This window comes from Eutrigla gurnardus (assembly GCF_963514095.1).
Source record: "Eutrigla gurnardus genome assembly, chromosome: 7".
In the NCBI taxonomy this organism is placed as follows: Eukaryota; Metazoa; Chordata; class Actinopteri; order Perciformes; family Triglidae; genus Eutrigla; species Eutrigla gurnardus.
The window spans coordinates 17,656,714-17,674,194 of NC_139921.1; the positions used below are offsets into that span (position 1 = coordinate 17,656,714).

At 42.0% G+C, this 17,481-nt stretch overlaps 2 protein-coding genes across 2 annotated transcripts; one reads left to right on the forward strand and one right to left on the reverse strand.

Annotated features, from left to right (window-relative positions):
• Positions 1-248: 248 nt before the first annotated feature.
• coq6 (coenzyme Q6 monooxygenase) lies at positions 249-9,217 on the reverse strand. The gene is made up of 12 exons (XM_084014181.1): positions 8,827-9,217; positions 7,870-8,004; positions 6,588-6,646; positions 4,729-4,855; positions 3,406-3,536; positions 3,204-3,311; positions 2,892-2,954; positions 2,667-2,774; positions 1,737-1,939; positions 1,483-1,598; positions 934-1,100; positions 249-396 (listed from the first exon to the last, which is right to left on the reverse strand). The coding sequence occupies exons 1-12, from the start codon at positions 9,026-9,028 to the stop codon at positions 367-369; spliced, it is 1,449 nt and encodes a 482-aa protein (XP_083870307.1). The 5' UTR covers positions 9,029-9,217; the 3' UTR covers positions 249-366.
• Positions 9,218-9,478: 261 nt separating this feature from the next.
• On the forward strand, positions 9,479-16,301 carry fam161b (FAM161 centrosomal protein B). The gene is made up of 9 exons (XM_084012996.1): positions 9,479-9,508; positions 10,424-10,660; positions 10,739-11,265; positions 12,205-12,515; positions 14,075-14,193; positions 14,295-14,462; positions 14,585-14,684; positions 14,774-14,940; positions 15,190-16,301. Exons 2-9 carry the CDS (start codon positions 10,440-10,442, stop codon positions 15,269-15,271), a joined length of 1,695 nt encoding a protein of 564 aa, XP_083869122.1. The 5' UTR covers positions 9,479-9,508; positions 10,424-10,439; the 3' UTR covers positions 15,272-16,301.
• The last annotated feature ends 1,180 nt before the right edge of the window (positions 16,302-17,481 follow it).

Genomic DNA, 17,481 nt, shown 5'->3' on the forward strand with positions numbered 1-17,481 from the left:
TAAAATATCAAAATGTGTAAACATTGGATTTATGAATATAAGCTATTACACACACTGTTCCCTCCCTCTGAGGACAAAGCACTATACATAATTGAGAACTTGTCTATGAACTATCTGCAAAATAATGGCAGATTTGAACATAGAATCAACAATCCTTGTGCTTTTTATATGTCGATATGTTAGAGACAGCTGCAATGTAGTGTCGTTAGTATTTATTTTGTACCAAAGCATACACAAGAACAAAAATCCCAAAGGAGTAAAATATATATTTAATATTTAAGTCGTTTTACATTCACAATTTTTTACAGCTTTTTAACCTTCACAGATTCTTTGAAGATCCACCGACGACCTAGCGTGACGAATGCATCACTTGCTCGCAAAAGCCATGATCTGCTCCTGCGGAGGAAAAAAGAGACACCAACTCAGAAACTCTATAACCTTTTCAATCACGCTCACTCACATCCCGTGGCACTGCAGACCTCTATACGAGACCCGTAAACCAGTGAACTCACGACATTTAATATGGAAAAAAATGTCACGTTTTAACGTTTGTGCCTCCATAGTGAACTGCCTTTATCACCCCTTCCAGTTGTGTTGGTCTGAATCACTTAGTAGGGTATAAAGTCATTTCACATGAGTGGTCGGTAATAAAAGGGGTGTGAAAACACAAGCCAACACCACTGCCCCAGGGCCAGCCCTGCACCCCACCCACACACTTTTGGTAACACTAAATTTAGGGCTAAACTTAGATGCCATAGTAGTAGGTTAAGAACCCTGGAAATTATAGACACCGCTAAAGTAAAGCTCCGTGTAATCAGAAAAGAGGTCGGTGGGTGGGGTCAGGGTGGAGGAGGAGCTTGGGTTTGACAGGTGGTTGATATCATCGGAGTGATGGCCAGGTTCACTGGGATGTGCAGGAGGACAGAAGCTCACTTTGAGTGTTGGGAGCATGTTGGTGGCCTGCAGGCCGAAGGTGCGTAGGAGTACGGCAGGAGCGGCGTTAGTGGAGTAGAGGCGTTTCATGAGGTCGATGGCAGCCATCATGGGCAGATTGTGTCGCTGGCGTTCAGTTTCATATTCCAGCAGGTGCTGCATCGCTCCTGCACAAACAAATATTGGGGTGAAAAAAAAAATGAGGACATAGGGTAAGCTTGTGTACATTTGTCATAAGTTTTCTGCATTAAGTCAATACGCTGGTGCTATTTCGACTTCAGGAAATTTAACAGTGGAAAAAATAAACACAATATCTCATAATGGGGATTTCATTTTTTGTTATAAAAAGCAACTTCCATATAGTTCTTGGCAGAATGAACAGGAAAAAAAAACAAAAAAAACACATCAAATAAACGTTGCCGGAAAAGCTGATGCTTTTTATAATTCAGATCAACAGCATGCGTTTGAGTTGGGGCTATGGAAAAGTGCTTAGGGGAAACCACTGTCCTACGGTTGCAGTGCTTGTTTCTGTTTAGAGGTCTCACTGACCCAGATCCTTCCCGTCAAAGGCTGCCTGGCTCAGGAGCTGAGTGAGGCAAGCCACATCCCCAAAGCCCAAGTTGACTCCTTGACCTGCCAGAGGATGGACACGATGGGCTGCATCCCTGCAAAGACAAACAAGGTGCTGTTTCATGCCCAGCGCCAGAGCAAAGTGCAGCATTTGTTGCGCAGCTCGAATGCCAAATTTTCACTAACAAAACCTGTTAATGTGCGGGGAGGGACTTTCAGCATGACTGTCTTACCCAATGAGAGCAACGCGGTGCCTGATGTACTCTGACGCATGACCGATGCCCAGAGGAAACATGACCCGGGTCTTCGGGCCGATCCCCGCCACACTCGGGGGAAGCTGTCGAGGTGAACCTGCAGATGGCATGAGGACCGACAGGGCGCTGCGGAACAGCGAGCCAGCCGTCTCGATCAGCTCCGACTGCTTCTCGTTACTCCACTGTTGGTGCACGAACACAGGCGACAGAGGCATATTCCCAGGGAATGAAAAGTGACCAGAAGAGAGAGAGAGAAAACAGACATTATCCTTTTGAGTGGACAAAGAAATTAGCTGACATCGGAGCAAAAAGCCGAGCTCCAGGCCAGCGAAAGTGTTCTTTTCTTTCCCCTCCCTAACTAACTGGTTTGGCAGGGCTTCAGGAGCTGGGCTAATTAAAAGAAGATGCCGGCCAGGCTATGCAGTTGAATTAGCTCTGTTTGAAAAACATTCCATGCAGTAATGGTCGACACTGAGAGACCACAGGTTTAATTAGCAAACCAGGCCTGAAACTAAACGTGACTCAGCCGTGGTGACCCTGTCCATCAGCGGGCCCAGTATAAATAGCCAGCTTGGGAAAAAGGACTTTCTCCAAACATAAAAAAAAGGGTCCCTGGTTCGATTCCCGTAGGTGTGAATGTGTGAGTGTGTTGTCCCTGTGATGGACTGGTGACCTGTCCAGGTGTACCCTGCCGTCGCCCAATGTCAGCTGGGATCCTGAATACAGGATAAGCGGTAGACGATGGATGGATGGTATATCATTCCCCAATGGAATATAAGCATTGTATACATTTTGGGCAAAAACAATGACAACAAGCTTGTAAGAGTCACAACAGCTGGGGTGCCACATGTTGCGACATCTTTCTGACAGATGTGAAATTGGAGATACAACATCAGCAGCGAGACTCACGAAGGCAGAGTTGATAGCGTCCACAAAGCTCTCCTCATCCAGCTCCAGCAGCTCCCCAGCTAGCCGATGGCTGGTCGACCACACCAGAGAGCTCTCCGTGTCCGAGAGCTGCAGTTCACAGAGCATGACCAAGCGTTATCATACACTCATGAGACACACGGGTACTTTGAGAGAGGAAAAAAAAAAAAAAGAAGAATACTGCAGTAAATAATGCAGATTTATTACCGGTAACATTGCAATGGGTCCTGTTGGGAGGAACCTCTGCCATGCGACATTGTTCTCTGTGGGCTGACCAACACATAAATCACATGGAATGAAATATTATACAGAGAATTGTGGCACAATTGTATGCCAATTATATATCTTGCACATAAAAACAAGATATTATGGTGTTATTCTTAGATGTGACATTAACATTACTCTCGTAATAAAAACACTACATGGTCGATTCAAAACGCAGGAACGCTTGCTTCAATATTTAAGTGCACAAACTATAAATACAATACAATATGTGGGGAGCATGGACTTGATACTCACCTCTGATAGGTGCAGCACAGCAACCACAGCAGATTGGTCATAATTCCACTTGACCGTGGGTATTCCCAATTCTCGCCGAACCATTGAGTTTGGTCCGTCTGCGCCGATCTGAAAAACATATGATAAAAAGGGAAAAAGTAAAAAAACAAAACAAGAACAGATGAATAACTACATTTTTTTTTGATAATGAAATCAAACGCACCAACAGCCTCGTCTGAAGAGTCTCTCCGTTGGCCAACGTGACCTTGACCCATGGTATGGACGCCGCTGACTGGTGGGGCATGGGCCACGCATACTTCACCACCTTGGACCTGTACTTAACTTGCACATTATCTGACAAACAAGGACATACAAAACTGGTGACTCCAAAGGCAGCAGAGAAGCAGGCAAACAGCAGCGGCTCTAAAAACAAAATACTGGTGTGACTAACAACAAAGGGATCAATCTTGGTCCTGAGTATGTGTCATCACGCTAAATCAGTGCTTTGTTACTTTTCCTGTCAAAATGAGAGCATGGTTTCCTTGCAGCCAAAGCAGTGGAGGATCTATAAACCACCTTATAAAAACACCAACGGTTTTCCTCCCTGGCACACGGTAGCTGCAAAAGTTTACATTTGACGATTCTCTTAATGGTCTTGGCTTGCCACGCTGACCTAACTAATAGTGTTTATCTACAAGCACACCACGCCACAATTTGTGCACGCTGCCAGCTTGTTCTTCATCCCAAAATATCAGCAGCTGGACATCCTAAACATGAAAGGATCCTGAGCTGCGATGGGCTCATGCCGACTTGGAGCGGGACCCATCCACGGAACAGCTACTGGTTCCTGAACCCGAATGTCAAATATGGGTTTCCAGGGATTTTTGAGAGCAGGCTTACATTGAAACCAGCTGGTGTGGGGGCAACTTTTCATGTACTGCATCTTGAGTATAGCAAGGCCACGGATAAAATGAGAGGAGAGAGCGAGCGAGCAACGGACAAATGGGCGGCACAAAACGTGCTGTAACCACACACCCATCGTTCGGTGCAAAATGCTGAAAACTGTTTATAAATATGCCACTTTTAACTGCCAAGCACATAGCAGAGCTCGGTTTTTATTTGCAAATCAAATCTCAAAAAAAAGTTGGGTCTAATGTTGGCGATGCTGCATCGTACACTGTCAGCTCTTTGGTGTCTTAAGAGGTGGCAAAGTTCTGGAGCACATGGCGGCTTTAAGTAGGTCACTGGACCACTACACGTGGACTCGGAGGGTGCCGGGCCCTGCAGTTCCCAAAATGTGGAGGTTTTGATCGAAATTGCAGGAAAAACATCAGTGGCTCCAAGGGCTTAACTCGTCTTTAAAAAACGGTCACCGGGAAATAGTACAAATAAACAAAACCTAGGGACAGGATGGAATAAATGTGGCGGCATTAGCTGCCAGACCCCGCTTCCATTAAGCAGATGGAACAGGAATCAAGAGGCCTCACAAGGGCACTGCTGCCTACTGTGTGGAGCTTCATGTTTTAATCATAAATGCCGTGCTTACCGGACAGGCTGTCCAGCTGTGCAGTGAGCGCAGCCACGACGACGTCGTTCTCCACGATGTACGCCATCTCGTCCTGCAGGTTTTCCTTATCGAATGTGATCAGGGCATCTGAACAGGCATCCCAAACCTAAATGAGAGACTCATTACGCCTGCGGTCTACAAGTCTCTCCTTAAATGCAGCAATTATGCATCCCCTCTCCCTATATATAGCTGGGCAGAGAAGTGGCGCTTCATTGAGCTGAACACATCAAAGTTGTGTAAGTCGGGAGGTTGGCTCGGCCTACGTTCATCAAACCCGGGGTGATGAGGGTCACCGTCTTAACGGAGCCCTCTGAGGTAAAGGACAAAATGACTTTTTTTGTTTGCGATGTGGATTATTTTTTTGCAAACATTCCCTTGGAAACACAAATAACAAATGACACGTTTGTGAACATAAAGAGTGAGTCAATATTTATCCGCAACCAAAAGCAGTAGTAGCATAGTTTTAGGTTGCTGTAACTCCAACCTTGAATTACCGTTTGAGTTAAACATGAGGGGGTGAAACGTGTTTGTTCAAGGTTAATCCTCTCCTGGGTTGTAACTATGGTGACGAAACCCCATCATTGGTGCAGTAATATGCTGCTGCACTCCTTTTTTTCCAACATGCCATAAAGTAGGGGGCTATACCCTACAGAAAACCACTAATGGCAGTGGGTTTTGCAACTTGTGATAAGCGGTTGGGTAGAAAGATTTACTGAGACCAGCCCAAAAATTGTTTTGGTTTTCGTTTTAATGCGGGGTGAGATGATGAAGCGTTGGGGTAGAATCAGTAACTACATTTTTTAAGATTCAAACAATTTCTGCCGACTTTATAGAGAAAAATCTTGGCAATACGACGCCTCCACACCAAAAAACTGCTCTCCTTCTGCTTTGGATTTAAAACCCTCAATGCATATTGCATATTTAAGGCGGAAGAGCATTTTACTGCATGGAAAGAATGTAATTTAGAGCTGACCTGCAGTACATACTTTTCAGTGGAATTGCCGAGATGTATACGGGTGAGATTCAGTGGGCAGACTGAAGGTGCAATGAGAGAGGTACACTACCATAATGACTGTAAGGCACTGCATGATGACATCTTAGGCCCAGAGAGAAAACCTGCGGTCGAGTGTTTGGTACACACCGACCACATCTTACAAGAGCGACTGAGCCTGCGCCCACAGTCGTAGAGCGGGATCACTCTGCAGCAAACAACCACTCTCTTAATCTTTCATCTTCTTCCCATTGCTCCCATGAATCTTCATAATTATAAGATGTGGGAATGAGTACCAATTTGAAAAACGTCAACATGATTTACTCTTCATAGAAAACATGGCTTTAATAAATAAATAAAAAAACCTGAACGGCCAGAGAGCCGTCCCCTGCTTTGAATGTGCCAAGAGACGGCCTTTCTTAATACCTTGTGTTCTTCGGCATAAGGCACAAATTGCACAAAAAGGAATGAACGAAATGCAGCAGCACATAAAAAAAAAAAAACACATTTCGAGCCATTTTATGTGAGCAGTTACATACCATAAACGTGATTATATGATACAGTATTGTGTTGCATGTTCATTAAGCTGAATGACGGAGTAGAAGCTGAGTGTCGCTGATTTTCTCGCCGCAAATTGTATGGTGTCGCCACTGTGATTGATGCATGACAGAAATACATACAGTATGCCAGTAAATTAAAAAGCTTTGGAGGACGTATGAAGAAAAACTCACGTTGCATAACAGAAGGCAGACTTTGGGAGTTGCTGGGTGGCAGCTACTGTACTCTTGTGTTGCACAGATTTTAAAAAAAGCAACTTCACGTAATAATGAGCTGAAGATCAACATACCTGCATCCTTTTATAGGGCTTGCACCTCATCTTTGTGATCTGCTCCCATGCTCCAATACCTGTGGAAACACATTTCCAAAAAAATCACAATACTAATTTAATGCAATAATGCATAGGAGAAGGAAATTGGCCCAACTAGTGAATGGAGTTAAGTCTGAGCTGAGCTGGGCAGAATTTTACAGGACCAACACACAAATCCACTGTCGCTGTAACGCTTGCCCCTGGGTGATGTTGGGACTTTGAAAATGTATTAACTCTGAAAATCATGAGCATATTCTAGTCCTGCTTAATGTATGAATTGAATTAAAGGTGGAGTCTGCGATTCTGGTGAACAAGTGTCTGTATTTAAAATCCCCAACACCCAAACAAAGGGTGTTTGTTACAAAAACAGTAACAGTGGAAATTTAAAAAAGGATATGCGGTCAGGTCAAGAGAGTGGCTGTGTTCTTTAGGCTGGAGTTTTTGGTGCAGGTGCCAGCGGGAGGCCATGGAATCAGAGCCAAGCACAATGTTTAAAATGAGCTCCATAGCTTTGCACCACTGTATTTCCATCAAATTCTCTATTGACATTTTAGTGGCAAAGTCTCTGATCAGATAAAATGCCTAAACAAACTGCAAAGTCAATACAAAAACAATGCCAGAGAGCAGACTGAAGGAGTTGACTTGAGATTTTAAGCAAAGCTTCGGCCTCTCCGTCTCACACTGGCCACAGATTATTCTTACTTAAAATATTATTCTGGCTTTTTTTAATGCATGAGCAACTGGGGAGACGCGAATCATGATAAATCAAAAATGTTTGACCAAATAATTATTGTCTACTAGCTCAAATGACACAGGCGAAACCTTTTTGAGACATTTTAAGCTGTTGTCAGTTTGTTGGGAAAGGTGAGACAATTCAACGTGAAACTGCAGGGGAAAATGAATCTGTATTACTCTGTAATCTGTCACATGGTCAATAGGTGAGAAGTTATGTGTGAAACACATGAGCCAGCACATCCAGGTCGTCTGAAAGCTTAAAGTTGGATTTAGAACACAGAACGTGTTTCACAGGCAAGTCCATCAAGCCTGGCTAAAGTTAACCTGGGAGGATTAAATCAGGTCAGATATGATCCCTGCTAAACCCAGGAGACGGAACAGTGTCTGATCCCTTCATTACCTCGTGGGAGCCATTTATTAGTTCAGCACCACAAGTTTTTTACAGGAAAACCCCCCCAAAAAAAGAGGTAAAAACTATTTGACAGTGATGTTTTTGTATGCCAGGTTGTCTTAGTGTATACTGTACCACTGAGGAGGGTAGCAGAGCCTGGACTGATGGAGCTGACTCTGGTGCTGTAGGTGTCCGGGACTTTATCCATCACTTTCTTGTTGCCTGCTTCCAGTAGAAGAATCTTCTTACCCACCAAGTTTGGATCCATGCCTGTCAAAAATCATGTGTATATTGTATGAAAATGGTAGCACATATGTAAGATAAACACATGTAGGAAAAATAAGAAGCTGTTGAGATATTTCTGGTATTATAACATTTTATTCTAGTTTCCCCCCATTGCATCACATCGGAGAGTTTAAATTGTAGTCGCTTTAAGACAGCTCCTGAATTTCAACAGCCACACAGACTATTATTAAATCAGCATAGCCACCTTAAAAACACAGCAAGACATGGAAAAACATTTTTTTTTAGGTTCCAGGAAAATGGACCATATCCCATCTGACTTGAAAATCCTGTTACTGGTCTACAAGGCACCGAAAGGTCTCGGGCCTAAATAGCCTACATTTCAAATTTACTTGCTCGTTTTGAAGCATCCAGATCCCTCAGGTCACATGGGACATGTTTACTCAGAGTTCCCAGTATCAGAACCAAGCAAAGTAGTGGAACAACCTGTGGAACAAACTCCCTGAACACCTGAGGTGTGTAGAAGCTACTGGCTCATTTACATGAGGGCTGAAAACACCATTGTTTACAGAAGCTTTCTCTTAAATGTAAAGATAGCTTATCTTTTTCTCCTGCTTGTTCTATTCTTCTCAAATACCACTTTTGCTGTTTTTATTCTATTTTAATTCTATTCTTATTTTAATATTGAATGTATTTGCCATGTATGTATCCTCGCCTTGTGTATTTATGCTGATATAGAAATAGACTTGCCATGCCTCCTGGTCAAACAGATTTTCTTATTTAAACCTGACTAGGTGATAATAGCTGAAGTTGCACGTCAAATGCGGTAGGTGAGGACGTCACACTCACCTAGGGAACACGCCATTGCAGATCCAACCATTCCTCCACCCGATATAATAACATCATAAACTTCATTCTTGCCAGCGTCGTCCCCGTGTCCTGCGCTCACTAATCCTCGGCGGGCGAGTTTTATAGCGAACACATGCTTTTCTGCCGCAAAACACCGGCCAAGTCCGTTTAAGGCCAGCGTCGCCCTTGTGAGCTTGTGCATGCTTCTGTCTTCTACTCTGTGTTCACATGAGACGAGTCCCGCTTAAAACAACGGGAGAGAGCAGTCCAACTGTGGTTTCTGGATGCTTTCAGATATCAATCAGACATACGTCCCTCTTGAAGGTGTCCTAATAACCGCGGCCGTGTCACTTCTGTCCAGCCATGTTTTGTGTTGACAAGCGCTCCGAAATGAGGCACTTCCGCATTGCGTGTCCAATCACAGAAGACGCTTGACGCAGCGGACCGTTGCCGCTTCTGTCCACAAACAGTGCTAATGCTACCAAAACGGAGGAGAGAGTTTCAGTAAAAAGACACTTGGATAGACACCGTTTCAGGTGTAAATGCTCTGTAATGCTCTTTGAACTTGATTTCAACAACAGAAGTCGTTAGTTTACCGAATAAGCTGCAGTATTTTGACAGAGCTTAGTTTAGCTTACGTAAGTTACGTTTGGAAGACGACGCCGAGAAACGCTTCCCAAAGGTTGGACGCTCTTTATTACTGTACATGTACTTTTATGAGGCATTAATCCACATGGGTTTATTTAAATATAATGGCAAAGTAAATATGTATTGATAACGAGCTTTTGCACAAGTTAACATGTCCTTAAACCACAACACGACTAGTTAACCTTATGTTGAGAGTGCTGAGGTCTGGTTACCATGGTAACTCGTTTACACACCGGGTGTGGCGTTGTCAGCAAGTTTGATGTGTTTTTTATTTATATTAGCAAGTTTTAAAATACAAAGCTGATGATTTATTTATTTACCATTGTTGATTATTAATTGGTTTCCCATTATGTATGTCATGAAAGGGCAGATAATTGTGGAAAATGTCCATTATAATTTCCCAAAGCTCAAGTGGAAGTCTTCAAATTGCTTGTCCTTACAAAAATAGTAATCCTCATGCTTAAGGCGTGGCATACAGCTGCAGCCAACAGTTATTTTCATTATATCTTATCTTAATTCTTTTCTTGTAATTTTCTCAAATAGATGATGATTAGGTCTAAAAAAATAAACCAAAGAAAATATGGAAAAATCTCCATCACAGTTTCCTGGAGCCCAGAATGATATATCTGAACTAAAACAAGTTTTGTTCTTGTTTTGTCCGAACCTAAAGACCTAAAATTTACAATGAAATAAAAGCACATGCACATTGAAAGTAATGACTGGACATATTTACATAATCTCCCTGCTTATATTTGATCGTGGAATGTGTCTCATTTTGTCACAGATCACATTTGATTATTTTGTTGTAATTTGCTGAGTTATTTAAAGAAAAAGGAATGAGCAAAATGATTGTCAAGTTACCTTCCATTGATAAGCAAATAGGTGAATTGACTAAGAGTTTCAGCACCTAATCAAAAGAAAATAACCTTTTATTCACAAACATTCGCAGCATTTGTCCGATAATTATGCCAAAGCTGGATGCCTCGCTGGAAGATGGAAGACTCAGATCAGAGTTAATACTTCAACTGCAGCTGAAGGCCCTGAGTAAGGCGCTCAGGCAGCAGCTGCAGGAGACAGAGACAAGGCAGAATGAGCAGCTTGAGAGGAGGATTTCTCAGAACTCTCTACTGTCAACAGATGTAAACCAAGAGTCCTGTAATCGAAATGAACTAAAACATCAGGCCAAGTAGGTTTCCTATAATGTCTTAATGTTTTGTCATAATTATAACACATCTATTTCCTAAAAGATCTGTACTCTTTTCAGAAATGTGGGAATGAGGAGATCTACCTCTACATCTGCCCTGACCTCACAAAAAGAGACATTGCACCATCCCAGACCATCAGAGAGCACAAAGTCTTCTTCTCCAGCCTGGGTATCTTCAAAGTGGACAAATCATTCAGACAAGGTTTCAACCCTGACTCCTGCCAGGACTCAACAGTGTGAGAAGTTGGCTTTATCTAAAACAACACAGCTGTGCAAAGAGGAGGAGGCTGAGGCTGAGTGTCAGAGGAAGTTCTGTGCTCGTCCAGTGCCCGGCCACGTCATTCAGCCCCTCTATCAGGAGATGATGGAGCTGAGGGAGAAGGAGAGGAAACAGGGCCTTGAGCAGAGGAGGGACTTCTTGCTGTCCATTCAAAGACCTTTCAGCTTCCAGGAGAGAGAAAAGGAGAAAAGGGAGAAGCTGATGGCAATGTTAAGCCAAGTCTCACATGACCAGAAAAGCAAGACCTCTACTGTTAGGAAACCTCCTCACAAAGAGGTGAAAGACATGCCAGATTCTGAGCTAAAAGGTAGGTTTCCATTTCCGACGGAATGATACTGGCTTGTGTTTGGTATGATAGTTGTAATTGATGTAAATATACAGATGGATGAGTCTCTGTGTAACATAACATTGAGTCATTTTGCAGACTGCCTTCTCAAGATTATAAAAGCCATCTTTATGTAGCTTATAACCCTTTATAGCCAGGCATTGCCCGCTTGCGACCCCTATCATAAGTTGCACGTGACCAGGAGTTGTGTGTTTCAACCAAAGAGTGATGTTTCCTTCTTAGATTGTTCCACCTTTAAGCTTTTTACATGCCTTAATAGTGTCACAACCCGGCTCAAAGGAAGGACATAATATGGAGACCACACTTGAATCTTTAAAGTAAAATGTATTTATTTAAGGAGGCTGAATTAAGTGTGCAGTCAGTTCATCAGTAACGTGTGTAAACAAAGCAACCACATTCCACTCAAACCAAGTAACCTAGAGAGGAGAGAAAGACTGCAGGTAAGAGAGCTGAGCAGTCACACAAACCTATATGTCAGCCATCATTCCTACTGAGCCACGCCCCAGATCCGGATATTGGTCTGTAGGCTTCGGGGTCATTACATTAGGTACAACTCGCTTGTATATCTCAAGAAAAAGTCAAAGATTTGACAAAAGTTTGTGTATAAGAAGAACTATTTTCTTATAATTGCCCAACTTTTAATTATTTTAGTGGTTATGTTCCTGAAATTCATAGTTAAATTTGGTGATGTCGCAACGCAGTCCCTGACAATGTGTCTGTACATTTTCATTTTTTATTCATAGTAACGGCCAAACTGAATGAAACAGTGTAGATGTACCGATCAATTCACACCAATTCAATTTCTGTGAGTGTAATAAAAGTGTAAATTGAATATATTGCATTGAATTATGCAGTGACATGACTTCATCTTCTTTATCGCCCTATTGTAATACTGTGCAGACCGGGAGCTTTGCAGACAAGTCCCCACTCAGACAACAGTGCGACATGAGAATCCCACTGTGTCTGTCAGCCCCAAACTTCACACCGCTGCACGCTCCAGGAAAGAGAAGTTGGCCTTCCTGGCTGAGAGGCCCAGCTTCCAGCCAAAAATCATACATCAGGTCCCTGATTTCAGCAGGCTCCACAAAGCCTTGCAGACAGAGGGGCTCAGAAAAGTAAAGAGTAAAGATGTGGTCAAATGTCAGCCCTTCCATTTGAGGACATCAACTCTCCCTCCGAGGCGAAGTAGGATGAGCCCTGAACACTCACAGGTAAAACCTTTTCTTTACCACACAGGGGATTGTTTGTTATGAATATATTAACGGTTTAATTGTATTTTATCTTTTAGTTGTTCTTCCAGTTTTTAATTTTATGCTTTGATTATTTTATATGCATTTCATTAATCCCCTATCTAATTGTGGTAGGCAAGGGTCAGAGAAATAATTAACAACATTCACAAACATTTTATTTCTATGTATTTATGTATATTCACATTTTAGTTTTACATTACTGTGTTTGATGCATGGCTCGAGACTCATTCACCACCACTCACCACTTTGTCAAGTCAATTCAAGCCCTTCTCTTTTTAAGGCTGGTAGGAAACCTAAGCCTTAATGTTCTACAGTAGATGACAAACAGTGCTGATCAGCTAAATCCTTGTTCATTTAAAAAGATCATGTCACTATGATTGCAACACATGCACAATAACTAACATAATAATCATGTTTACCCTAAGGCTTCTGCCATCTGAACAACACTATCATATATTCCTGTTGTCTCTCAACAAGTGTTTACTTAAAATGTGGCTTTGACCTGGTCATATTTTACTTTCTAATCTGTGTCCTTGGGATTAAGTTGGTTAAAGATGTATCATTTGGCTGTTCAGACCAGTCCCCCTCAGTTGTGGGACTGTACAGCTATTTGAATTATGTACATCAGGTCCTCTTTAGGGAGGGGATACTATCCTCCCTTCAACCATTGTATTTCAAAATATCTCCACCTCGTAATTTTTAAATTCAAATCCAGCCCCATTTCAACAGCGCCTGATATGGTCCTCACTTTAAGCAGTATACGCCTTTTCATTTCACAAGTCCATCCCTATGTATGTTCATAGAGCAATTATCTGGGTGGATAATTCACAAGTGCATTACAGAGTAGGAATAATTGTGCAGTCATATTATGCAGTAACCATATATGAATAACAGTACTTTGCACCAATCAAGTTGTAGAATGAACTTTGTAATCAATGAACATGCCTTCCTGTCTTCCTTTCATATATTTTGTGACTCTGCCCCCAAATTATACAATTACAGAAGATCTTTTTTATGAACCATGATCATTTTTGGGCAGATTCCTTTGATTTAACGAAAAAACAAAACAATAAAAATATTGTATGAGTCGTGTTGTCCTAATGACATCGGTATCTCATCAGTTTACCTTTGTCATTTTATCTTTTTCAGTTTATGCTGGTGCAGTGTTAGTTTTGATTGTTTTCACAGTAATTGTTGATGCAAACAAAAACGGAAAAGGACATTTAAGAAAGGAAGAAAGACAGAAAAGCATTATTACGAAGCCTATTTATTTACAGTGGGTGTTTTCCCACCACAATGTATTTATTTATGAACTGGCAATGTTGATCTTCTCTAGTTCTCTCGCACTACTTTCCCATTTCAGTCAGTAACTAAAAATAATGTGTTGTCATATGGCTTTGATCACGGTGAATATACATATTTATTTCCACATATTGATGAACTAAAAGTCGTTGCATTATGGGGTCAAACTAAATAGTTGTTACCACAAAAGTGTGAATTATTTTCTCCCTCGTCTACAGACTCCAAAAATGAGTTACCTCAGCAGAAGCAAGTCCCTTGGGGCTTTAACATCACTGTCCACAGACACACTCCCCACATACATCACCGATGCTGTGAGGAAGCGCTGCATGGCCATCAGGTGACTTGGATTATTTTTGCATGACTTTTTTGCCTCTTTATACTTCCTACACACACAATTGTTAAATCCTCTGACATGCATTATATTTCATACCTTCACAGAAATTCAATCGAGATGAAGGATTGTAAGAATCAAGAGAGCGCCGACTGGTTGAAGAAGTACCAGTCGAGATCCCAGACCATGAAGAATACAGTGGCACTCCACGCAAAGTTGCTAGACCCACACAGCAGCTTGAAAGAAGTGTATAATGACAAACTACAGCACCACCGGTGAGTACTGGTCAAGTGAGGCCGTTCACTGCTGCAATGTTGCAACCTTTGCAAGTCACATCACAACAACCACAGACGCCCGCCGCAGTAGCTCAAACTATAATCTTCTCTTACACGAGAAGGAAGGCTGACCAACAAAGGATGAGAGCGTACACGAAGGAGTTACGGGATATGGAGGCACGAGTTAGTGAACGCCCTTTTTTGTTCGAGCAGGTCAAACAGGTGAGTGACATAGTAAGCTGTGAAGATGACATCACATTTTAAACGACGTGCCCCCACAGCATTATTATTATTTATTTTTTTACCGGCAGAAAAATGCAAAGGCTCTTGCAGAGCAGATTTACAGGGACAAGCTGAAGAAAGTCGGCTTTAAAGAGCTATTTGTGGAAGAAAATGGAGTTGGAGGAACATCGACATCATCCAGCTCTGAGGACGATACAGACAAGGACCACAGCACGGAGAATGACATTCACAGCAGGTATGCAGAGTGGGAATATATTTAGTAAGTTTTGTTCATCCACTATGTAATACCACTGCGTCCGGTAAAATTATGAATAGCACTGGTGCTGGAGAGCCAAGGACTTCTTGCGGTTTGGTCATATTACATTACATAATTTTCTGAGCTTTCGCTACAGTCTTCAGCAGAGAAAGACAAATACTGTAGCCAAGTAAAAGCTTGATGTAATTACAATATAGCCATTTTTCTAACCCAACATGTCTGATTTAGGGAAGAAAATGTAGCCGACGGGGAGAAAATTGAAGATGTGGAAGAGAAGAGCGTGAAGTCCAAAGGGGAAGAAATACCATGATCAAAAAGATTCAGGCGGCACAGAGATTTTTATGGCCTGTCCTCTAGAAAACAACGCTGTCCTCAAAAATGAATCATGTCACGGATAACTATCTGCACCAAGCATTTGATCGTTGAAACTACAAATTATGAAATGACAAAACATCTGGACTGGACAAATACTGAGGACACCAACTGAAAGAAAATACAAGTTTATAGAACAGTAATGGGTGTTTATAAGTAATTAATATTTTATATGCTTTTGAGTATAAATATGTATGCTTATTTAACAATTTTGCTCAGGAATATGAACACTGTAATTTAGAGGATGTGGAAAGGCTTGGTTACCAGAACCGACAGTTCAAAACAACAAAATGAGAACACCAGTTGAGAACACTGCGTCTGTCACATTAATTTGTCTTTTACTCAGTCTAAATGAAGAATCTTAAAAATATGCCATAAAAATATGATGACGCATTTACTGTAAGAAGTGTAATCTGTTTTTGCTCTTATGTGTATTTTCTTCAGCTCAGATAAAGTCAAACAAATGTAAATGTTTTAGACGGATAGGTCCCGTAAGGACACTGGGCGTCGTGTCCTTACATGGGCCTTTCTCCGATGGTTGAGTTATAGTTCCCAGTTATTTTTACAGCCACACTGCCACCTAAATAAATAGCCCTGTCTGTGCATAAGGCAGTCATAGAGACTAGGTCAGTGGACCGCTGCAAGCCTATAGAGCCACATCAAATACTGTAAACTTGTGCTTAGACAGCTAACTGCCAGGAATTCAGATATAAATCTTTACTAAAAAAAAAAACATGGGAATGTCGGAATATGTTTCTCATCATAAGTAGAATGTAGTCATGGAGACCAGTACAGACCATATGATAACTTTATATAGGCCACTGTGTCATGCATTGAAGCGATCGCAGGCAATGTTTGCATGAGTTTAGATCACGGCATCGTTAAATATGAAGTAGTTCATCTCTAACAATACGATTTGGTGCTGCCAGGCAGTACTCAGTACTCACTCTGACTGTCTGAATGTTAAAATATACGCATATGATTAATTTTGTGCAATTAAAACCTAATTAAGTTGAAAAGCCAAAATGTTGCCACATAGTACTTATAGATTCATCACAGTCCTTTCCTTGAGATCTCAAACATCACATGACAAAGCTTCAAGGGCTCCATCCTATCAGGTTGTCATGGGAACAGTTTATCCCTCTCCTCTCTGCCTTGTAGTCCCTCAGGAGTATGCTGTGCACCTCTGATTCCCCCGGTGCACAGCTGAAAACAAAAAACCAATCTCTCCCAACCTGTTAGATGATATCCGAGTGAGACATCTATTTAAGCAAACTGTAGTGCCTCCAGTGTGTGTGTGGAAGCCGAGGGAGGCAAGGAACACGGCTCATTTGGATCAATGAGAGGCTGAGCACTTTGCCACTGAATGTTATGATCACACTGTTTGAGGCGTGGCTCTATTTAGCAGATGAACAATGTAATTTCACTAAGGATGGTGCCTTCAGGTCTTTTATTGTTCCAGCCGCTAAGATAGAGATATTCCCACACATTTAATTCTGTAAATGCATGGGTTGTAGGCAGATGAAGACACACCCTAGAATAGATGATATAGGCCTCAAATGGACTTAACTGTCACAATGTCAATTCATAGCTTCACATTTTGCCCGTCTGCTTCCCCCCCCCCCCCTGCCATATACTAACTCTCCTGACATTTCAGATCCTGTCACTCCCGCCTCCCCTACAGTAAAATCTGTGTTCCCGCCGTTCCTCATCACCTCACCTCCCCAGCCCACCTGTTCCTATTTCCCCATCGGCCCAGTAGTTTATATACCGGCCATTTTTACTGCCTGAGATTTGCCTGTTATGACCACTCTGCCTGCCTGTTCTCCTTCTCTCTACTCCCCTATTGGATAAGTTTGCCTCATCGTCCCTGCCTGTCTTTTTGACTTGCCTGTTTTCAACCATTAGTAATCTATTTAATATAGGGTTTGGAGTTGTGTTTTTGGGTTCAAACCTGTATATACTTAGCTTTTACATCCAACCGCCTTAAAGCATCAGCATGAAATACATGTTGTTGTTCATTTTTTATAGTGTTTCTATCTGTGTGAAGTATTTTGTGAAGTGCAGTGCGTGTTTTGCGTGTGCAGAGTTCTGTGCATGTAGTCTCCGTGTGTTTTTAAGTCCTCGGTTCACCTGCAGGAGGAGCTG

Coding starts and splice junctions, on each gene's coding strand:
- fam161b (XM_084012996.1), top strand. CDS start 10,440: ATGCCAAAGCTGGATGCCTCGCTGGAAGATGGAAGACTCAGATCAGAG. Junction 10,661..10,738: donor GAACTAAAACATCAGGCCAA/GTAGGTTTCCTA, acceptor TACTCTTTTCAG/AAATGTGGGAATGAGGAGAT. Junction 14,685..14,773: donor TGTTCGAGCAGGTCAAACAG/GTGAGTGACATA, acceptor TTTTACCGGCAG/AAAAATGCAAAGGCTCTTGC.
- coq6 (XM_084014181.1), bottom strand. CDS start 9,028: ATGCACAAGCTCACAAGGGCGACGCTGGCCTTAAACGGACTTGGCCGG. Junction 6,647..7,869: donor CTCTGCTACCCTCCTCAGTG/GTACAGTATACA, acceptor GTGTTTCCACAG/GTATTGGAGCATGGGAGCAG. Junction 2,955..3,203: donor CTGTGCTGCACCTATCAGAG/GTGAGTATCAAG, acceptor TGTGTTGGTCAG/CCCACAGAGAACAATGTCGC.